The following is a 16,768-nucleotide window of genomic DNA, read 5'->3' as shown; positions in this document are numbered from 1 at the left end:
CAAAACTGTGGATAAATCTGTAAAAGATATGGCAGCTTGTCTCAGTGTTTTTTTTGTGTACTCGCTTTGTTAGAGACGCACCTGAAGTTTTTTGCTTTTATTTAAGGTATACTTTTGTCAGAAGTGAAAAATGTATTTTTAAAAGGAAAACATTGTGCTTTTTTTATATTGTAACTAAAAGAGTTTTAAAAAACGTAACCGAATTAGTGGTATCGTCTCGGACGATTAAACACTTCGAAGGTGCTATAAAACAACCTTCGATATCTGCCAGACTGTTTTGTGCAAACACACAGATTCACACGCATACAAAGATACGTAAAAGTAGTCCATTCAACTTTGTCAAAAATTAATTCAAAAGCAGAGTAAAAGGGATAATGGCTTCCGAAATTGAAGTTGTAAATCTCAACAATTTTGAGAAAATACAGAATTTTCTAAATGACTCAGCTTACAAGGAAATATTGGAAAATAGCGAAAACTTCAATACACGGTTGTGTATCGAACGTCGTCTACGTATGCCATTTTTGGACCCACAAACTGGTGTTGCGCAGACACATTGTGCTTTATTTATGAAACAACGTCAACGTATGCCTGGTTTTCGTGACGGTCAAATATACACCTATCCATCAGCACGTTGGCGCAAACCGAAACGCCAGTATTTGCTTAATCATCACCATAGTTACCGGGCCTACCAGTATCGTGAACCTCACTACCATCAATCCACTGGCAATACCTCAGGACGCGATCATTATCAAACGGAAAGTGCAGGTAGGCGTATTTATATGTATGACTTTTGAAATACTTTGTTGTTATATTGAGCCGATTGCAATAGCAAAAAGCAAAATCAATAAAAGTCTGCCAATAAAAGTTCCGTGCTGTACTTGTTGTGTAAATATTCGCTATAATTTCTACTTATCTGAGAAAAATTATATTAATTGTTTTTGTAATTAATTTACCACTTTTATACTTGCTAGCAATCGTCGCAGCAGATGGCAATTCCATGAGTGCTTCAGGTGATAATGACAGCAAAGATTCACATGCCAATCCAGAAAAGGATTGGTTCCATGAGGACCTTGACATGTCGCACTATCACCATGTCGACGATTTTGAAGAAGATTTTGAATCAGATAATGACTACGATGAGTCGTACAGCAGCCGTGGTAAACGTAAGCGGGGTTCACGCTCTTCTCGCAAGAGTACAATAACTGCTGATGGCACGCCAAAACGTGGCCGTAAAGGGGGCGGTATGTAAAGTTGCTTTGAAATAAAAAACTTCAAAAGTCTATATATATGATATTACTTCTGCAGGCAGTCGTCGGCGTAATAACGCAGATGGTGAAGGTGGTGGTCGTCGACGTGGTGGCGTTAACAATGCCAACAACAACAATGCAAATACAGCAGCGGCAGCAGCTGCCGCGGCTGCTGCTGTGGCGGCTGCAGCAAGTGTTGTGGCTTCCAGTATGGAAATTAGCAATTCGAATTCAGCTTCACCAATTGGTACAAATGATGAAACTTCGCAATCGGCAATTGTTATGCCAACTACTGGTGCACCGAGCGGTGCGGGCACAACTTTCGACAAAACATTAAGCGAACCGAATGTAGTGGCTACTACTGCAGCTGTTACTAATGATGTTGTTGCGCCTGTTCTACCCAGTACAAGTGCTGTTAGTAATGTTACAAGCGTCGCCGCGATACCAACTGTCACACCGCCTGTGACAGTTGCTCCAAGTGTTGTTGCGCCAGTTGTAACAGTTGGTGGTGCCGTGAAGAAAGATCTTAAAAACAAACTGCGTGCCGATCGCGAGATAGCAACGCCGTCAACTTATTGCGATTTCTGTTTGGGTGATCAGCGTGAGAACAAAAAGACAAATTTACCCGAAGAATTGGTGTCATGTTCGGATTGCGGTCGTTCCGGTCATCCGTCTTGCCTACAGTTTACCCCAAATATGATTATCTCGGTCAAACGCTATCGCTGGCAATGCATCGAATGCAAATATTGTTCTATATGTGGCACTTCAGACAATGATGATCAATTGTTATTCTGTGACGATTGTGATCGTGGCTATCATATGTATTGTTTGTCACCACCATTAATAACGCCACCCGAAGGTTCGTGGAGCTGCAAACTTTGCATGGATGAGTTTCATAAAGATGAAAAATAATAAAGCTTAAGCAAAATGGCCAACGAAATATAAACCAACTAAATAAATACCGCTTCCAGTAAATAGCAACAATGGAAATAGACTGAGTTGAATTAAGAGCACGAAATTGTTTAAAGCGGAGCACTGCGACTTGGTCTTATATACATATATACAGTTTTCTCATTTATGTTTTTGATTTAAGTTAAAAGTGCAGTATTGTCGCATAGAAATACTTAAAGTAACGTCATATTGCATTGCTTACATTTTTTTGTTTTAATAATATTTTCCTTTATAATTTTATTTTTCAAATATACATCAGGTAACAACTTAACGCCGCCAACTAAGTTCACAACATTTTTAAGAGCTTTCATGTAATTTTGTTTTATATTAGCTTAGTTTTAAGTTCAAAAGATTCATACAGTGGCAACTTTTTGTGTTTTAGATTTATAATTAGTCGTATAACATAATGCCCATTATGCCTCCGCTAATCTAAGCAACTTTTAACCGTGAGTATATAATAGTATTGTATCTGGAAAGTCCAGTTTAAGGTACGTTACAAATATTTTGCTTTTATATGTTTCTATGTGCATATATATTAAAATCATATTAAAATTGGCTGATAAATACATATATGATCAGTAAAAGTAACTACGAAAATGGTATTTCAATAAATCTCAAATTGTATTTAGTTCAGTAAACTTGTAAGTGTATTATGTGAATTATGCGAAATTATAAATAAATATACATTTTATAAGTTTATAACTTTAATTTGCTAAAATTCAAAATCTCTTCCAAGTTTTTGGGCAATAATTGCAAATTTATTTAAATTAATTTAATTACAATATGATAAATATTCAACTGTACAACCATGTAACAGTACATATAAACATTTGGAAGTACGCATCAATGGGTATATAATGCAACTCATTAATATTTATTGCAATATACGCTCATAATTGTCGCCAATGAGCTTAATAAGAATAAATCCTTACTTTCAACACAATAAGCTTGGTTTCGTCTCAACAATTTTATTTGTTAATTGTGGTGTTTGTAAAGTTTTGCCTAAAGCTACCAAGTCATAAGAAAAAAACGCTAACAGCGGTTGCATCGAAGCTTTAATACCCTTCTCAGGTGTATTTCTTAAAGCATAAAAGGGTATACAAAGATCTTTATTTTGATTTTGATTTTTCAGTTTGTATAGCAGCCGTATGATATAGTAGTCTGATCTGAATTTCTCTTAAATTCAGCGGAGATTGTATTGTTGTCTTGGATAATAATCCATGCCAAATTTCGTGATGATATCTCGTCAAATACAAAGGTTTTCCATACAAGAACTCGATTTTAATCAATCAGTTTGTATGTCAGCTATATGCTATAGTGGTCCGATATCGGCGGTTCAGAAAAATGAGCAGCTTCTTCGGGAGAAAGGGTCTTATGCAAAATTTCAGTTTGATATCTCAACAACTTATTGTACATACAGACAGACGGACATGGCTAAATTGACTCAGCTCATCATTCTGATCATTTATTACAAACTGCAGTGTATAATTATGCTGTTGCAATAACGAATTATTGCAATTTTAATATATTAGAAACAATAACAATAACAAATCATTACAAGAAGTGGTTTTCTAACCATTATTTTGAGCCGAATAATTTAAATTTCAAATCTCAAAATTTGATTGAGCACAATTTTCTATTGAGAATACACACAAACAAGCACGAAATGCTCTGTAAATGTTTGTTGTAACATTTATACTTTTCACAGTTGAACTCGAACAATTTTTTTTTATATTTGAAAAAATTGCTTTTCATGAACTCAATTATTATTTGTGTTGTTTAATTCTACACTTTTTTTTTTAAATAAAATCAACAAAAAATTCGGAAATACAAATATTAAGCAGCTTAGTTATTATGGAAAACGAAACGCAAACACAACAACAATTGCAACGGCATGAAGAACAGATATTGCAACAAGCACAAGATGATGACGAACAAGATGTACAATCAGAAGATATGAAAACTGTATCAACAGAAATTTTAAGCGACGAAGGTTGTGTAACAGAAGCTGACTCCGCCAACTATATGTGTGTGCAAGAGGAAGAATATGAGCAAGAGAGCATTGCAAGTGTTGCCGACGCGTCGTCGCAACAATTGGAATGCACACAGCAGAAGGCGCAACAATATGCACACCAGCGCAGTCGCAATCAAGCACAGCGTCAATATAACCCCAAGAAGAGCGTGTCCTTCAAGACACTGGTCGATATCTTTCAATTGAGCGACGCCTGGCAGTTGCATGTGAAAAAGAGCAGCTTGAAAACGGAGGAGGATCAGGCCAAACGACGCATTCTGCAGCGCAACTATTAAATTATCGTTAATTGCACATACACACACACACACATATGCTTTTCATAACATTTGTACCAGGCACATAAGGGCTTGCAAATGCTAGTACAACAACGTTTATGTGTAATCGATCAATGTTATTTTCCTTTCAATGGACGAACAAATTCCTAGTGTACTATATTTTTAAATAATTAATAGCTATCTTATGTATTCGCTATAATTTCTACAATGTCTGTAATGTAAGTGTGTAGTTGCGCGCATGCGCTCATACACACAACGAATGTTTAGCTAGCTTTTTTTCTGTTTTCATTTCGTCAAGGCATATGTAAAAATCTACTAGTTTGAATGCTCGCGCAAATAAATGGTGGCATGAATGTAACAAAAACAAAAAAAAAAACGTTTTTAATCAACACCAAGGTAGGCAGTGTTAAATTTAACTGTTGGCACAGATGTTGGCAATGGAGTAAAAGCGTCGTTTAGTGCGCAAGTGTGAAGTCATTTCCATGCAATTAGCATTCTCACCTTGGCAGCATCATGTTGCACCCCGTTAAAGCATAAATATACGCATAAACATGCATACATTTTTACAGAAAGAAATTCTGTATAGAATCTCTACATTAATGATTGGCTTAACTAAGGCTTTAGTTGAATTGAGTTGTTCACAATGGCTGGTTGTTCTCTATGCTTTTGGGTTTTCGTGTTTGTCACACTCAACAACAGTTATATGCTGATTGACAGCACTAAATTACTAAGGAGTAAGCGGTTTCTGATATATCCGCAACAAGCGCCTACACGTTTGGTTGTAAGTAATTAGCACATTCCTTTTGATAACATCAACGCGCACTAAATATATTTCATTTTAGTAAATATTAATTTTTTTAACGAAATTTTATATTTAGTTTATTATTGGCGTTGGCATACCAGCGGATCTGGAGTATGAATCTCTTACCGTTGGATATGCCCTGAAGGCACAGTTTTTGCTTCCCATTAACGCTACTAATTATCGTGAAAATACATTTTATCCAGAATATAAAAGTCAATACAATGCTACATATCATGTTAATCTTGATCGTTATGGCTGGGAATCGAGATCATCGAAGCTGCGTTGGAATTTGTACTCGTGCATTGCTCAGCGACTTGATAGGTATTAGAAAAAACGTTAACTTCGGTTTTACCGAAGCTGTAATACTCTCTCTATAATATCATTTCTTGCACCATAAAAAGGGGATTGAAAAGATCTTTAGCTTGATTTTGTGTGGTTATTTTGTATGGCAGCTATACGCTATAGTGTTCCGATATCGCCGGTATATTAGTCTGGTCCGTTTATTGTTCTATGTCGTCGACGTAATCAAGAATTATCCCTTGATGCTCCTAGGAGGCGGTACCGCTCTAAGCAGATATTTTCAGGTGTTGACAAATTCTAACGTCAACCGGAAAATCAAAAATTATTACAAGGGTTTTTTAGGGCTAGGGAAAGATCTGGACTGATACCTTTAATTAACATTTGGCGTTAAACTTAACTAAATGTATGAAAATCCTTATATTAGATATATGAGGCTGGGAAAATATTGACCCGACGTAAACTATTTTTGGTACAAGAGATCATTATTTTCACAAAAGAGATTCGTCAGAATATCACTAATATATATCGGAACCATATTTTCTGTAAAAAGTCGGCATCTGGTGGCGTAAAAAGTTATAGTCCTATTTCGAATTTTTATATTTGTAACATGTAATTGATATCTTAATTGGAGATTCATTTATATAGTGTAGAGTGATAGAATCTGACAGAATTTAATATGTTTTATATGGGAATCCAATTACACAAATTATCAAACTATAAATTTAAGATGTCAAAACAATATTTAAAACCAAATTTGTATGAAATCGGTCGCATAGTGGCTGAAGTATGGATTTTAAACAAGAAGTGATATTATCCAATTTTTATATCGACTTATGGTGTTTACAACGCTAACGTAGCCGTACCATCTTTACTGTGAAATTGTATCCGTTTTATTTAGCAAGTTATCGCTCTTTAGGTAGTTTTGAACATAACCGTTATAGTGGAATGGGCGTGGTTATTATTCGATGTTTACCCATGCTTACACTGTGTGATGGAACCGTTCGCATTTTACTATCGGATATGTATGCATATAAAACATATTAGAAGGTGCGGCTACTTCCACTTTCCAAAAATTTTATAGAAATAAAAATAACAATTATATATTTTATATTGTATATTATTTATATAGAAAAAAAAAAAATTTTTTCTTTTATTAAAGCTACGGCTATAGCGGCACGGAATGTGTGCTTAAAGCGATATGTGAAGCGAGCTCGCTAAGTTTTCAGCGACTTCATGGTGTCTTCGAACAGATTATGCATATTTTGCTGAGGTATTTATGTCACTTTTTATTTATTTACAATACATACTTGTATATTGGGTATTGGGTACCAGAAAGTAATACGAAAATAATGAATAATGTTTATTTAGCCCCAGCAGCTCCGTTGACCAAGCGACGTCACAAAGTGTTCAATACATAGAAGCAGAGAAAATCGGTAGACTTTCTGGTGATTGTGGTTTTTACAATTGTAAAATTAGTATATTGGATTGGATATCAAGTGTACTCAAAGTGGAATCATGAAAGTGTAAATATTCAATTTCACATGTAATTTTAAAATAAAACTTTTATTAAGCGCCATTTTAGTAGGAATATTTTAAAATTATTTATCTCATTCAATTTATAATATTTTGAGACCTTAGGTTAGGTTAGGTTAGGTTAGAGGGTCGATCCTAAGAAGGATCACACTTGGACAGCTTAAACGCCGGTCCGTTGTGGTACCCAAAACTCCTATGAGCCGGATCAATAGACCCTTACATGTCGACAAAGCGCTTTGTGCCTATGACAAACTTGTTGAGACGGCCAATATCTGTTTCGGCCAGATCTTTTGGTCCGCCAAAAGTATGATTGCCGAGATGTTTCAATCTCAGCCTAGCAAAAGCCGGACAATGGAGGAGAAAGTGTCGGGATGTTTCCACTTCACCCTCCTCCATACAGCTTTGACAACTGCCATCGGGTAGTATTCTAAGCCGCACCGCATGAGTTCCCATTGGCTCCTACCAAGGCAGCAAGGTGAACTTTGTTCAAGGCGAGAAGATCCCCCGACCTCCTGCGATCCACTCTCGGCCAGAAGGATCGCGCAGTCGCGCAGGAGCGGGTCGTCGACCAGCGTCTGCTGAGCGCATGCGAGGTCCATTGGTCCAGAGCCAGGATGCAAGACGTTAGTGGAGAACCAACTCGATCCCATTCCGATGTGAGCGGGGCAAGGGTACCCCCCCTGGCCAGCTCATCGGCCTTGCAATTCCCAGCGATTCCGCTGTGACCAGGCACCCAAACGAGCCTGATATTGAAGTAGCCTGATGCTAATTCTAGCGTGGACAGACACTCCTTGACTAGCTTTGAATGCGCGGTTCGCGCACTCAGGGCTTGTATTGCCGCTCTGCTGTCGGAGTGAATGCTCACCTCTCTAAACGCAGCTACACTACGTAACAGTACTTCTACCGCCACCTTGATCGCGGCCACTTCCGCCTGAAAAACGCTACAATAGTCCGGTAGCCTGAAGCAAAGATTGACGGAGAACTCTTTACAGAAAACCCCCCCTCCAACTTTCCCTCCTAGCTTCGACCCATCCGTGAAAAAGCTCACCGCGCCTCTTCTCCAGCGGCTTCTTTCCCTCCACATCTCCCTCGTCGGGATATGAGCAGAGAAAGAGCCGCCTCGAGAGGCCGCTGAGACGCAGTGATCCAAATTTTCAGGAATGCAGTTGAAGGAGGAGAGAATTGCGGCGTGTCCTTGTTCGGACCTCTTCACAAGCCCAGCTTCTCTGAGCCTAATAGCACACCATTTTGAGATCTTATTAAAAACATTATATGTTTGTTGATCAGTGATAGAAATATATATGTATACCGAATTCTATTATATACTTAAATAAAGAAAAAACTACAACAAATTGAAATCAATACAAATAGCTTGATCATCTAAAAATTCTTTCTTTCCTTTCTATAACTTTAAACTCCTTTTTTCCAATTTAACTTTAATGATATTTGGTGTCCTTATAATCATGCCGAATTCCAACTTTATATCTTGATCCTTCATTAGCGGTAAAATTTTAAAGGTCTTTATGATGTTAACTAAAATCGTCTTAAGTTCCAGCATTGCAAATTTTTGTCCTACCAAAAGATATATAATTTTACATAGTACATATTTGAAGAAAACTAAAGTCTTCAATACATACCGATACAATTTCTTTGTCCTGCGCTGAATGGTACGTACGCGTAAGGATGTCGTCCGGCTGACGCTTCCGCTGTGAAACGTTCCGGATCAAATTTATTCGGATTTTCATAGTATTTAGCACTTCGATGTATATCTATTATATGTATGGTTACTTGAGCCCCTTTCGGCAATATTAGGTTATTGGCGAGACGAGTTTCATTCGCAGCCTCACGCGCTATAACTGGCACTGAGGGGTATAGACGAAGCGTCTCCTTAATGAAACACTCTAGATACTGCAATTTGGACAGCTGCTGAATATTCAATTGGCTCAAGTCATCTGTTGGCGAGTGAGAAATAAACTTAAAGGCAATTCTCAAAGCGACAATCAAGCGAAAGGGGCACAAACCTTCAACGCAATCAAGTATTTCTTGATAGCAACGCTCCTGCATTTCTGGATATAGTGAAAGGTTCATAAGTGAAAATAAGAGCGCCATCGATGTGGTGTCGTAGCCTTCAAACATAAATGTGTCCACTTCCTCACATATACCCACATGATCAATGAGGCCATCGCGTTCGGCGCGTAAGAGTGTGTCCAACATAGCGTAGCGTTTTTTCGTATAGAAGCTAATGCAGGTAAAAAATGGTTGTATTTTTATTAGTAATTTGTGAAATTTTGTTTCAAACGGCTTACCCTTGATTGTCCTCCTTGTCTTCACTCTGCTCTAGTTCTTCCGCGAATGCTTGACGTCGCTTGTTAATTATCTCACTGGAGAAGTAATGCACAATTGAAATGTGTTTCTTAATTTTAGGTGCTAAAAATACTTTATATAGGGAATCTATAATATAAAACGGATTATGGCATCGCATCAAGAATACTTCCTCGATCATTTTGAAGCTGCCACGATATTGATCAGCATTCATTTGCTCATCCAATTTGACACCCAATGCGGTCTCTGTAAAGCGAAGTAAAGCATTTCACAAAATAGTCAGTAAAATATAAATCAGAAATGATCTCTTTAAGATGAACTGGTATTTATTAGACCTAATAAATTGTAAGCCACGTTTCGATATATAAAAATCTAAAAACATGAATCCACGACAAGTTCTATAATTTTTGGGTGTATGCTTATTTGAAAGTTTAACTATTGTGAAAACTCGCTGAGGTTAATATTGAGTTTGTTCTTTAGATTACAGAATTTCTACTAGGATCTGAGCAAATTTAATCCGGACGACTTTAAAGTTTCGTTCACTATCATATATGGATTCATGCCTCATGGCAATTTTTCATTTTCTCATTAATAAATTATGTAATAGCCAACTGCCTACAAATGCGGGTTCGGATAATTTTTGGTATTAAAATTCATCACTAAAAAGTATTTGAAGGTATATATATTATTTTTTAAAACTTACCACAGATGGCGTTGAGTGTAAATTTTGGTATAATTTCGTTTAAAGTCACAGAACTTAAATCGCTAGCTTCCAAACTCTCCACAAATTTTTTGCTCTCTTCTCTGAAACAGATGTATATACATATGTAAATATATTTATTTACAATATATTAACGCTTAAAAAAGCTCACTTAAAAATCTCTTCAAATTGTGTAAGTATTTTAAAGTGGAAGGCAGGAGTCAGCATTTTTCTACGAGAGTACCATTTTTTGCCTAAGCCATTGGTGGAATTAAACAAATATTTACTCCAAATAACAAATTTTCAAATAAATGCTGTACCTGATGACGTCAGCAGTCCTCTATTCAAGAACGGCACAAAAAAATTATAAATAACACCCTTGTGAATCAGATTTTTCTGATCATTCATCACTAGCTCAGCATCCTCAGCGGTGATTATGTTGTAGAAAGATCTGAATAGTCCATATTGTAGATAGCTGCGCTTCATTTCCGCAGCAAGTTTTCGCAAGAAGTCGAACACTGCACGGAAATTTAAACAATATACTGAGTTATATACTACATATAAAAATTGATCTGGGTGAGTTGAAATCCGGTTGAAAGCGTCCGTTCGTCTGTTTGTGATAACTTGATAAAAATTAAGATGTTGTAATGAAACTTTGTACACGTGTTAATTAGTACTGAAAGAAGGTGTGGTCGAAATCGGTCCACTGCCACGCCCACAAAATTACATTAGGCGAAAACTTATAAAGTGCTATAACTAAGCTCTAATTTAAGATAGAAAGCTGTTATTTGAAATCGGATCACAACCGCACCTATTTTTTATATAATGCCATTTTAAGTTGAAGATATCCGAATACAATTTTGTACAAATAGTGCCCTCAATGTATGACATTTCACATCTAAAAATTTTGGAAATCGAATTATAACTTATAAAGACCATCAAATAGCATATATTTGAATCTGAGTGTCTTAGAGAACATATTTTCCTTGTAATAATGTGTCTTGGTGCTAAAAAAGGGGAAATATACCTAATTTACGAATTTCAGACCTCAAGTTGGCTTTATACCGAATATATTGGTTAAGATCTAAGTTGTGTTGGCAAACTTAAGTGAACGTATAATATGAGATAATATTAAGTTTAATGCTGAAAATGTGTCAAATCGGTTCTCGAATTACTTTAGCTCTCATATACTATATAAAGAATGAATATATATGTATATTCAATAATTTACGTTGTTCTAATAGATTTTATACCGAATATATCGGTCAATGTGTGGACTATTTCCTAAAACTTTGTAGAAACATGTTTTCGAGCACAATTTAATAATGTCTAAAGTTAATGCAATCAGTCTATATACTTGCCCCAATACACCCTATATAGTGATTTCCGAATTTTCATTTAACTTTTAATCGTTTATGTCGTTCACAATGTATGATATTTTAATGAAATTAAGTGAATTAAGTAATAATGGTTTTGCTCTGAGTACGAATAAATCCCTATTATACTGATTTCAGATTTCTTTTTTTTTTGGTCTACTCACTATTCAAAACTTAGCTCTTGGGGTTGAGTTTACGTTCGTTGTAGCAACTCACAACTTTATCGTAAAGTTCGACATTTTTTAAGTTATACATACTCAGAACGTTTTGATGTTGGTGCGCTATTTGTGCTTCTTACAGTAACTTAAAATATTCATATTTATTATATATATATTTTAGCAGCAATCATCAACTTGTAAAATAAAAACTACATCGACGATGATGTAATAAATCAATTAAAAGTTACATGTTTATATACATAATCTATATAAACTTTGATAAAATTACTGAACAGTGATTAAGACAACCACAACTACTGTAAAATTGTAAATTTAATACAATACAAAAAATTTGAAAAAACAAAAAAATTAAATTACTTTGTGTAATGACATTAATATATAAGAAATATATATTCTTAAATATTTTTTACATTTTTAAGTCTGCATATGTTGAATAAAGCTGAAAGTGTATACACATCTTCATTCAAGTTCAATATCAACTCTCGTTTTAGTAAGTATTGGTAGTGGTAATGAGTTAGCAATGCGTTCTATAAACATAGTACACTCATCCCTCAAGAAATCAGCAATTTCTGAAACTTTAAATAAACACACAAACTCACTTCCTTCAGAGGCTAATGCAAAATCGAAGGCATTGCCAAATATTGTGAGTCCTTTGGGGAGCGCCACTGAATTCTCCAAGGGAGTGCCGTCAACTGTTCGTACCCGCTTAGTAAATAATGTCAGCACCACATAATCCTTATTTAGTTTGTATAGGCAAGCGATTATGATCGCACCAATAATTAATGTCCCGAACACCATGGCGTATGCGTTACAATTCAAATTAATGCAAATTCACAATGACAACAAACAAAATGACTTAAGGAAAATCAAAAAACTAAAGTGTTCGCTAGAAAGTCAAGATCACAACTGAAATTGTATAGAATTAATAAAGTCTGGTGAGCGCTAATAATAAAATCAAGAGCCGCGCCATTGTTTATCGACGTGTGTGTGCATAATACACAACTCAAAATATTGCAGATAAGATATACACATGTCTATGTATATGTGTGTTCGTATCCCTACAACAACAGTGACAGTCATCTGACCGGTAATATGACAGTCACAGCTGAAAAAATTTTATCAGCGTCCAGAACAAAGTTTCTATCATTTTCTTAAGAGTTTATTTATTTCTTTAATAAATTCAAAATTTTTTTATTTTAAATTAGTTATGATAATATACATATATATAAAAAAGGAGTGCAACAAAAATATAATGAAATAATAAATTATGAAATGAAGTTTTGCCTTAATTCGATGCTTGCTACTCTCAAAAGCTCTGCTGTACGTGTTTCTTCAGTTCATGAATATTTCGAAATTCAAAAATGTCTAAATAAAAATGAAAAAATATAATTTTATTTGAAATTTAATAAGAATTTACGTATATTATATTTGAAAACTCCTTCGTTATTTATTTTTTTTAAAGGTATTTCACAATTCTCGAAACTCCTATAAAAATGTGTGCTGTCTCTTTTCGACGTATACACAATTTTCCCTTGCAAAAATCGTAAACATTAACAATCATTTTACTGTTCATTTGACTGCCAGTGGTGACAGTACTAAAGAATGCAGTTATCTCATACTTACACATTCTTACTACTACTATCATTAGAAAGCAATATAAATCGTTAGGGGCTCTTTTTAACGATAAAAGTGACGGTCTATTGCCGGGTAAATTAAACGTCAGTACTGACAAAACAAATGTGAGTTAATTGGTGAACCCATCAGCAGTTTCTTGTAGGGATGTTTGCACCCACTACTGAGCCGACTATATTGACTGTGTAATGATATGCACTTTTTTAAAGCCGTTTAACTTATTTAATAATTTTGTTAAAGGCAATACATATTATTAGGTTATATGCAGTTCGTTCAAAGTCGCCCTGAATCGATAAAAAGTTAAGTCAGAGATAATACATAATATTTTAAAAGATATTGCTTGTTGAAATGCTCGTTACATGCGATTAAAATTGGTGATAGGAAAATTTTCTCCACCTCTTCTTGTTCGAACAAAATTTCTGTTGAATGTTTTTTCAAACTATTATTCAAATTTTTAATTACGACACCGTTTACAGTATCCTCGACCTCCTTTTCTAGTCTAATAAAATCGAAAATTGAAGATCGAAAAATTGTACAATTTCTATTGTGTTATTACCATTGACAAAAAGCGATTCGTTAAAACTTTCGATATTTTTTTTCAAAGTTCGCCTTCGAGATGCTGCTAATATATCAGATTTTCACTAAAAATGTAGAATTTTCTACATTTGGTTCGGTGGGTTAATCAACAATACTTACTCACACGATTTTAAAAATAGAAGACAATAAAGCAACAAAAAATTGAAAATAAATTATATGCAGTTATAAAATGCATAAAATAGCAAATCACATATAACTGATTAAATAATCCAAATTTTATGTGAAATATTTTTGTGCAGCATTATAATCCATTTATATTGCCGCTATGACGGCAAAAAAGTTCGAAAATCTTTCTACTATATACATAGGGGTTAGTCAAGTACTGAGCTGATGTTATCTATTTGTAGCATTGTGACATATTATTTCAAGTGAAAGATATTTTCTAACTTTCATTAAGCCACCTCACAGCCTTACTGATATCAACAGTAAAAAGTTAACCATAGGCACTGAGGTCCAGATATACGATATATGGCCACATGAAGCCGCACCGTATCATCTAAGGTGTAAAATTTAATGTCTCCGACCCATTTAATTATTGAGTTATCGTTGCACGGACAGACGGACCAACAGTCACTTGGATTTCAACTCGTCATGTTATCCTGATCGTTTATATACTCATATATATGTATAACTTAATATCTATGTCTATTGGTTGTAGGTGTTACAAACAACCTTTAGGGCAACAAAACTTTTGTTCTCTCTCTAGCGAAATGTTGCGAGAGTACAAGTATAATAAGAAAAATATGGTTATGTTAAGCAGTAAAGTGAGTGTGGTCATTTTCGTAATATGCAAACCATATTATTCCATTAATTTATGAATACTTATTGGAACTTTGACCCTGATAGACTGGGTAATATTTAATTCATATATTTATCGGTGACTATAATATATGTTTAATTTTATTAACTTAACGATTTTCCTCCTCCCATCCAACCGATGCGATGGGCACAATTCGCATATGTGCGGCATTAGCCGAGTCATGACAACAGTCAAGAGAGTTTTTTAAGCGTCGAGATCTAGAACTGCTCAAACTGTAACGTAAATAAATAATAAACAATTGTATTTTTTTTTAAATGTAAGTTTTTTTTTATTTTAGTTCATAAGAGAGCTTTAAAATTGGATAATTAATAGGTGTACAAGAGCGTGATAACTGATTTGTACTCAGTATTCTGATAGCAATGAGCACGAATTACTATTGTATACATTTTAATTACATATGTACACCGCCATTCATAGGTATAGGTACTATTAAGGTATGAATTCTAGTTAGTACAAATTTTACTGTTGAACTTCATTAAAGTAGCTTATTTTATGAGAATGCATTACTTAACCCTTGCTTCATGCGAGTCGTCCATCCAATTTAAAAAATAGTCATGTTGGCATCAGACGATCTCAACATCTCTTATGAATCGATTCCACCATTTTGGGTATAAATCGTGTTAATTCCAGACTCGTACCAAATGACCAGAATCTTTTGCCAGACGGCGCTTGAAACGTAGCTGAGGACCTTACATTCATCAAATGCATTATTGCCGGTGACAAGACGAGATTTGTCATGCAAACTTTTTTTTTTTCTTTTACGGTGAGGCGTGTTTCGTTTATTTTTTTTACAGACGGAATAAAACAGTATTTACTAAAAAATATATTTTTTTTTGAATACTAGGCGCAATATGATGTACATAATTTGCAAACAGGATTACTTTACAACTCTTAAAAATGAATAATAAAATATAAATAATTTATTTTAAAACTAATATTATTTATAATATGTACATTATACTAGTATATCATCTTACACAATTTTAACAACAATACTCAATAATTTAGAGAATAATTGTGAATTTTTCAAAATTGCTTAGGAAGATTGGCCATTTAAATAACTCCTTCATTAAAACATAAGATCACATAACTTTTATAAAATTTAAACTCTTTTTTCCAGTTTAACTTACATGACATTTGGTGTCCTTACAATTAACCGGCTTCGAGCTTTATATCTTGATCCTTCATTAGACGTTAAATTTTAAAGGGTATATATATATATATACATATTATATGTATAGAAATTTGTGCACCTTACGGCAATATTAGATTATTGGCTAGACGAGTTTCATTCGCAGTCTCACGCGCTATAACTGGCACTGAGGGGTGTAGACGAAGGGTCTCCAAATACTTCAATTTCGCTAGCTGCTGAATTTCCAATTAGTTGAAATCATCTCTTACAGTATAATAAATAAACTTAGAGACAATTTTCAAAAGAGCACGGAACCAACCGTCAACAAGTTGAAGTACTTATTGATAGCAGCGTTCTTGCATTTCTGGATATGGTGCGGTCTCTGCAAAGCGAGGTAAAGCATTTTACAAAATGTATACATATAAGTTAGCAAAGTCTAAATTAGAAATGATCTCACTAAAGATACTAGATACTTTGAAAGTGTGAATCCACAACTTAACTTTTCGAGAGCAACTTTTTTGAAAGCCTAACTATTATAAAAACTCGATATTAATTTGGAGTTTGTTCCTTGGATAACAGAATTTCTACCAGAAACTGTATTGTGTAGTGAACTTTTCTCTATTCAATAGATTTTGTGTAGGGACGGAAGCCTTCCTGGCGTTTAGAAACTGCTTTTGAAACTAAAGCTGAACTTTTGAAAAACACTACATTGCGTTAGCTTCGTGGATATTTCGCTTTCCCGTTGATTTGGAAGGTTGGCCACGTTTCACATATGATTTTTTGATTTGATTCATATATAATCCTTATTTAGTTTGTATAGCTATGCGATTATGATCGCACCAATCAATAACGTCCAGTACACCATGACGT

At 34.7% G+C, this 16,768-nt stretch overlaps 4 protein-coding genes across 4 annotated transcripts; 3 read left to right on the top strand and 1 right to left on the bottom strand.

Annotated features, from left to right (window-relative positions):
- Window positions 1-52: 52 nt before the first annotated feature.
- d4 (double PHD fingers d4) lies at window positions 53-3,144 on the top strand. Its single transcript, XM_014240271.3, has 3 exons — window positions 53-765; window positions 972-1,241; window positions 1,306-3,144. Exons 1-3 carry the CDS (start codon window positions 375-377, stop codon window positions 2,157-2,159), a joined length of 1,515 nt encoding a protein of 504 aa, XP_014095746.1. The 5' UTR covers window positions 53-374; the 3' UTR covers window positions 2,160-3,144.
- Window positions 3,145-3,871: 727 nt separating this feature from the next.
- On the top strand, window positions 3,872-4,875 carry LOC106621408 (uncharacterized). The gene has a single exon (XM_036378265.2). The coding sequence runs from the start codon at window positions 4,053-4,055 to the stop codon at window positions 4,503-4,505; it is 453 nt and encodes a 150-aa protein (XP_036234158.2). The 5' UTR covers window positions 3,872-4,052; the 3' UTR covers window positions 4,506-4,875.
- Window positions 4,876-5,134: 259 nt separating this feature from the next.
- On the top strand, window positions 5,135-7,195 carry LOC106621401 (uncharacterized). The gene is made up of 4 exons (XM_014240255.3): window positions 5,135-5,286; window positions 5,384-5,628; window positions 6,767-6,877; window positions 6,976-7,195. Exons 1-4 carry the CDS (start codon window positions 5,149-5,151, stop codon window positions 7,124-7,126), a joined length of 645 nt encoding a protein of 214 aa, XP_014095730.2. The 5' UTR covers window positions 5,135-5,148; the 3' UTR covers window positions 7,127-7,195.
- Window positions 7,196-8,391: 1,196 nt separating this feature from the next.
- Window positions 8,392-12,619, bottom strand: LOC106621406 (cytochrome P450 4p1-like). Its single transcript, XM_070107938.1, has 8 exons — window positions 12,317-12,619; window positions 10,483-10,680; window positions 10,335-10,416; window positions 10,166-10,266; window positions 9,447-9,708; window positions 9,162-9,379; window positions 8,778-9,092; window positions 8,392-8,712 (listed from the first exon to the last, which is right to left on the bottom strand). Exons 1-8 carry the CDS (start codon window positions 12,513-12,515, stop codon window positions 8,543-8,545), a joined length of 1,545 nt encoding a protein of 514 aa, XP_069964039.1. The 5' UTR covers window positions 12,516-12,619; the 3' UTR covers window positions 8,392-8,542.
- Between the last annotated feature and the right edge of the window lie 4,149 nt (window positions 12,620-16,768).

This window comes from Bactrocera oleae, chromosome 4 (genome assembly GCF_042242935.1).
Source record: "Bactrocera oleae isolate idBacOlea1 chromosome 4, idBacOlea1, whole genome shotgun sequence".
Lineage (NCBI taxonomy): Eukaryota > Metazoa > Arthropoda > Insecta > Diptera > Tephritidae > Bactrocera > Bactrocera oleae.
The sequence above is the reverse complement of the archived record's forward strand: the minus strand, read 5'-3'. Positions and strand labels throughout refer to the sequence as shown.